General features: G+C 42.5%; 1 protein-coding gene across 1 annotated transcript in view; it reads right to left on the reverse strand.

Annotated features, from left to right (window-relative positions):
- The window catches only part of iqsec1b (IQ motif and Sec7 domain ArfGEF 1b), a 35,045-nt gene that overhangs the window by 1,697 nt on the left and 26,733 nt on the right, over positions 1-6,615 (reverse strand). The window contains exons 12-13 of the mRNA XM_037678546.1: positions 6,353-6,520; positions 2,043-2,092 (exon numbers count right to left, since the gene is read on the reverse strand). Coding sequence (XP_037534474.1) covers positions 2,043-2,092; positions 6,353-6,520 — 218 coding nt within the window. The remainder of the gene's footprint in view (positions 1-2,042; positions 2,093-6,352; positions 6,521-6,615) is intronic.

The following is a 6,615-nucleotide window of genomic DNA, read 5'->3' on the forward strand; positions in this document are numbered from 1 at the left end:
TCGTACCCACCTCGTCCCACATCGTACCACCTCGTCCCACATCGTACGCACCTCGTCCCACATCGTACCCACCACGCCCCACATCGTACCCACCTCGTCCCACATCGTACCCACCACGCCCCACATCGTGAGCACATCAGCCTACATCATGTCTACCTCAACCCACCTCCACCCACACTGAACCCCCCTCAGCCCCGACCTCAACCCATATCGTACACATAGGCAACATCATGCCCACCATAGCCCCAGTTTTACCCACCTCTGTCAATGTTGTACCCACCTCGGTCCATTTTGTACCTACCTTGGCAGCAGTGCTTGTGTTTGTGATCTAACCTCCTGCCCTACACCTTAAACATATTATATGACCTAAAACTTCATCAGATTTTCACACGAGTCCTAAAAGTAGATAATGAGAACCCAGTTAAACAAATGAGGCAAAAATATTAAACTTGGTCATTTATTTATTGAGGAAAATGATCCAATATGTGAGTGGTACAAATATGTGAACCTTTACTTTCACGGCATGCTGTGAGCCCCCCCCCATCTCCCGTGCAGCAATACCTGCAACTAAATGTTTCTGGTAACTGTTGATCCGTCCTGCACACCGGCTTGGAGGAATTTTATCCCATTCCTCCATACGGAACAGCTTCACCTCTGGATGTTGGTGGTTTCCTCACATTAGCTGCTGATTCAGGTCCTTCCACAACATCTGGATTGGATGAAGGTCATGACTTTGACTTGGCCATTCCAAAACATAAACTTTATTCTTCTTGAACCGTTCTTTGGTAGAACCACTTGTGTTCTTAGAGTCATTGTGTCGCTGCATGACCCACCTTCTCTTGAGATTCAGTTCATGGACAGATGTTCTGACGTTTTCCTTCAGAATTCTCTGATGTCATTCAGAATTCGTTGTTCCATCAATGGGATCTATTGGGATTGTTGCTACAAGCTGTTCTGTCCCTATACAAGCTCATTGTCACCAATTCCGTTCTCAACTTTTATGGACAGAATTTCTCAGTGCAGACAGGCTGTCTGGTTCGGTGTCCTCAGGAGTCCTTCTCTGTTATTTACAGAAGATGTGGTCTTGTTGGTGTCATCGTGCCGTGATCTTCAGCTCTCACTGGAGCGGTTCGCATCTGAGTGTGAAGCAGCTGGGATGAGAATCAGGCCATGGTCCTCAGTCAGAAAAGGGTGGATTGCTCTCTTCGGGTCGAGGGTGAGGTTCTGCCTCAAGTGGAGGAGTTCAAGTATCACAAGGTTTTTGTTCACAAGTGAGGGAAGAATGGAGCGTGAGATTGAAAGACAGATTGGTGCAGCGTCTGCAGTACTCTGTGCCAGTCCAAGTAGAGAGCTGAGCTGTAAGGCACACTATAGGGTGAGAAGGTCAATTATTCGAGAGCGACTCAGAGTAGAACCACTGCTCCTCCACATCGAGAGGAACCAGCTGAGGTCATTCAGGTATCTGGTAGTAAGGATGCTTCCTGGGCACCTCAATAAGGAGGTGCTTTGGGCGTGTCTGACTGGGAGGAGACCCTGGGAAGACCCAGGTCACGCTGGAGAGACTACATCTGTCAGGTGGCCTGGGAACACCTTGGAGTCCTCCCAGAGGAGCTGGAAGAGGTGGCTGTGGAGAGAGACGCCTGGACCTCCCTGCTCAAGCTGCTGCCCCCGAAACCTGACTTCAGAACAGGAGGAAGATGATGGATGGATGGATGGATGGATGGATGGATGGATGGATGGATGGATGGATGGATGGATGGATGGATGGATGGATGGATGGATGGAAGGATGGATGGATGATGGATGGATGGCATTCAAATTGTATTGTATCATTGTGTGACTCTTTTTGAGACTGATTTATCGTCATAGAGGTAATGTTGTGTCATAGCCTTTTAGTGACGCAACATAATTTCTGTTCAATGAAATTTGTTCAAAACATAAACTGCTGAAGCAGAAAACAGAGGAAAAACTAAAGATGTGTGTAGTCAGAATGAAAAACACAAAGGTGACCAACAGCTTGGTGTAAAGTGCTTGCAACTTACTTCCACACTGCTGTCTAGAGATCCTGCACTGCTGCTTCTCCCACGCTTTCCTGCCCACAACATGGGACATGACATGTTAGACAGTCTGCTATTGCAGGAAGCTAACAGTCTAAGGTGGCACGAGAGTAGCTAACTGCTGTCTGTCATAGGCACTAAAATAGATTTGCACTGGGATGGCCAACCAATCTGTGCTAACAAGGCACTGTGGTCAATGTTAAAGGACATCCTCACATATATCAACCCAAACCTAAACTCAAGAAGCTGTTGCTGTTAAAAAGATCAGAACCTGCACTTCCAAGAATGTTGCATTACATTTCCTAGTTCAGTTATATTTCATAAAAATGCATGAACGAGTGGTAGTATCCCGATGTCCTCCATCACTGAGGGGCTGGAATGGTGAGTGTTTTTTCAGTTTTGGAGAGAAGTGTTTTTTCTGGACTGGAATTGAACAGGGAATGAAAGTAAACCTTAATGTTTTTGGTGCAAGATATTCAAGTGGGGAGGAGTTACACTGTGGAGAAGAACAGAGGGAGGTGTTGTATATGTATGCATATTTATTGTAACTAAATTCCTTTAATGAAACCAGGATGATGAGTTACCACAACATTTAATTTCCCTCTGGGATTAATAAAGTATTTTTGAATTGAATTGAATTGAATAACAAATGCCCCTCACAAGTTCAGATGTTGGTGTTGTTGGGAATGATTTGAGTGACCACTGTGCAATTACGGTGGTCAGAAATGCCACAAATACTTTTGAAAAGAGACTTTAAGCATTTTTATGAGCAGACTTTTCTGCACGATCTGGCTAAAACTGAGTGGAAATAAATTTCTCTCTTTGATGATGTTGAGTTGGCATGGACGTTTTTTAAAGATGAATTTTTAAAGGTAATACACAAACATGCACCTCTGCGTAAATTCAGGATAAAGGGGCGAAATAACCCCTGGTTTTCCACTGAAATTAGTAATCTCCTCAGACAGAGAGATCACGCATGGGCTAAGGCTAGAAAAACAAAATTGGACGCTGACTGGATTAACTTTCGTCAACTTCGCAATAAATGTACCTCTAAAATTAAAAAATCTGAATTTTATTGATCAGAAACCACCAAAAATCTAAATGATCCAAAGAAGTTTTGGAATACTGTGAGATCGGTTTCTGGTGGTCTGCCTTCTAGTGAAATGCCAAACTTCTTCTGATAAATGTGCCATGTTAAATTATTTTAATGAACCTCACCCCATCAGGTGCTAATGATCCATTGTTAGGCTGATGGTCCTTCTTGAGCATGTGAGCAGCTGGTTCTGGTTGTCAGCAGCAAACTGGTTGATCCACTCTGAGAAGGTGCTATTTAAGAGACTGAGCTGAATACAGCACCTCAGACTGAGGAAGTCTCTCGGATGAGAGACGAAACGTTTCTACATTTTTTGTTGTTGTTTTGCAATATGGCAGCAGCATTCTTGAATTTTTACGTCGCAGCCCAAGTTTCAAAAGAAACTTTTCTTACACCTAGATGTAGCCACACACCAAAATGGAAGTGAACACCTCATTTATGTTTCATGCTCACACAGACAGACCAAGTGAGGGAGGTTATTTCCAACTTCCCCTCTTCGCTCTGTGACGTGGAACAATAACTCAAAATCCAAACTTTTCAGCTTTCGTCCGACGTCCATTCTCCACCTCCCTTGGAAACGTCTCCATCTTTGACTGAGGACCTCCAGTTCATACTCGGCACAGATGTTTCTGTTTTTGGTGATGCCTGGATCTTGCACCTTATTATGTGTTGGACTGTCTCAGGGACAAATTTGCATGTGTGCACACATAAATGATTAATAAATAAAAGGATATCTGCTTTACCTTAAATATGCATGGTAAAAAGTGAATTAGTGTCCAGGCTCGACAAAAACTCCAGTTCACCTTTTTACATACTGAGTTGCTTGTTATACACTATAAAGCCTATTTATTTACAGAATTATAAAAATGACTACATCATATAAGTTTAAGTTCATAGTCTAGGTGCAGTTTACTACAGACACTGGTAGCAGTAGCTCTGGTTAAACTAAGCAGAAATATATAATATTTCAAGTGTAGCTAGAGTGACTTTAAGTACTTGGTATTTGTTGTCAATGAGTTGAATTCTGTCTAACTAGTGTGAAATGACAGCTTGTAAAAGTTTTGTTAATTTATGTTTTATGACCTAATGCTTGAATCACAAGTGCAGACCATCAGCCGTTGATGAAAATAAAAAAACTTCAATAGCACCTCTTTGTTGCTGACGTTTGACCGAGCTTAGAGGGAGATTCATTACCGCAATCTCTTGCCCTCTATGTTCACAGTTGACGTGATATATTTTTATTCAAACAAAATAAAACTATTGCTTTTGCATTTTTTGAGTGATGGTACAGCTAACAGCTTACACAAAATAACGTAACAAACAGTCAGAGTTTTAGTTGTAGCACCTAGCAAGATGGCAGCCAGATACGCCTTGAACTGTTGGCGGCAATTTCAGTGCTTGTCTATTTCAGTGGTCTAATTATTAGAGGCAGTGGGAGCAAAAAAGGAAAGGTGCCGAAACAAAGTCAGCATCTCCAGTGTCTCCCAGGGAGGCGATGGTTCATTTACAGAACGCAGGAGACCTTCACAACAAAATGCCTTAAAGTACCTGTGGCATCAAATTTCAGAAATAAATATGAATGCATTTTGGAAAGACAATGTTATTAACACTGTTGAGATATTCACATACAAAGTAACAAGAAGTGACGTCAAAGGGAAGCGCCTGCATGTGAACAGAACACTGCTACGTCTAACAGCACACAGCCGAGAAGAACCGGATGTTTCTTTGGATTATTTTGAGACAAAGTGACAACAGGAAGAGTCAGAGACCAAATAAAAATACTTCAATAAACAGATACCAGAAAGTTTTCCTTTGTAAAGAGTTCCCCTTTGATGTCACTTCCTGTTTCTCTTTGGCTTCTCCAAGTTCAAAATAAAACATTTTATGGTTATGTGATAAAAGCCTGTGCTAATTTCTTTTATTTGTAAGGTGTTTGTCACAGGCACTTCAAGAGATACCAGTTAAAGCATTTTAGGTGAAAAACTTGAGAGAGATTTTTGAAAATTTAAATGGTAAATGGACTGCCTTTGTTTAGTGTCTGTCTATCTAATCAAGATACTCAAAGCTCTCTACTGCTGCATTTACCTCCAACACACACGCTCATACAGCACTCTACTAGAGCTCTACAAAGACCATCGGAATCTGTAGAGACTAATCAGAGCTTTACCACAGTCATACACCGATGGGACACACATCTGAGGCAACGAGGGGTTCAGCGTCTTGCCCAGGGACTCTTCAGCATGTGACTGCTGGTGGATTCGAACCCCCAACTCTTGCATTGGAGGACGACTGCTCTAACCACTCAGCCACAGTCGCCCCAATTTATTTTAAACAATGAGAAGTCGAGAAATCTTTAGTATTTGTGTCCCATCACATATGATAAGTGATTAAGTCACATTTACAAAAGATGCCATTCTGTTTTTTTAGTTGCTTTTTACATTTTTCCTAACAGCTCAACTGATTTTGAGCTGGTGTTGTAAAGGAGCTAGTTTTTAAGTTGTATGTGCTGTTTTACACGTTCAAACAAGTCAACATTTGTGTTTCTGCTGAATATTTATTGACTGAGCTTCTCCTAGCTGTGCCTGAAACAACACATCACTGTGCGGCTGTGGCTCAGTGGTTAGAGCAGTCGTCCTCCATTGCAAGAGTTGGGGGTTCGAATCCACCAGCAGTCACATGTTGAAGTGTCCCTGGGCAAGACACTGAACCCCTCGTTGCCTCTGATGTGTGTCCCATCAGCGTCTGAAAGTGATCTAAAGCTCTGATTAGTCTCATTAGAATGATTTGTTCAATTATCTTTGTAGAGATCTAGTATAGAGCTGTATGAATGAGTAAATGAGGCACAGATTGTTTAAAGTGCTTTGAGTGTCTCGATAAGATGGAAAGGTGCTATATAAGTACAGTCCATCATTTATCTTGCTGCTAAGACTGACTACAGTCATCTAGTGCACGTTCCTCACAAATGGCACAGGATTATCAATGGATGGTCTTTGTTAAATGACACCTGGCTCACACTCATCTAAGCCTCAGCTTCTTGAGCTCACAGAATCTGTTGCTGTGGCCACCGCCCAAACCAGACTGTCCCAGGAACCTGGGTTTTAGTTGTTTCCTGAACAATAAGAGCATCATGTTGTAGTATCTGTCCTACGCTGTCTAGAAAGAGGGCAGAACAGGAGACAAAGTGTTAAGTTTGGGATTTTACCTGCATCAGAGAGATTACGCAAGGAGCTGCTGAAGGTGCTCCTTCTCAGACCTTCACCGGTGGCGTAGCTGTCGTCAAGGCTCAGGTTGTCTTGTTTGGTTTCCTTCTTTAACCTCAAACACTGGGGCATGCTGGACCTCATCACATCTTTCTGTTTCTCAAGCTCAGCTGTGCCAGGAGCGTACATGCAACATCAGAAGAAATCTGGACTTCTTTTCTTTGTTTTATCACATTTGAAATAATTGTTACTTTTGTAACATATA

This window comes from Nematolebias whitei, chromosome 7 (assembly GCF_014905685.2).
Source record: "Nematolebias whitei isolate Nwh7 chromosome 7, NemWhi1, whole genome shotgun sequence".
Taxonomy (NCBI): Eukaryota; Metazoa; Chordata; class Actinopteri; order Cyprinodontiformes; family Rivulidae; genus Nematolebias; species Nematolebias whitei.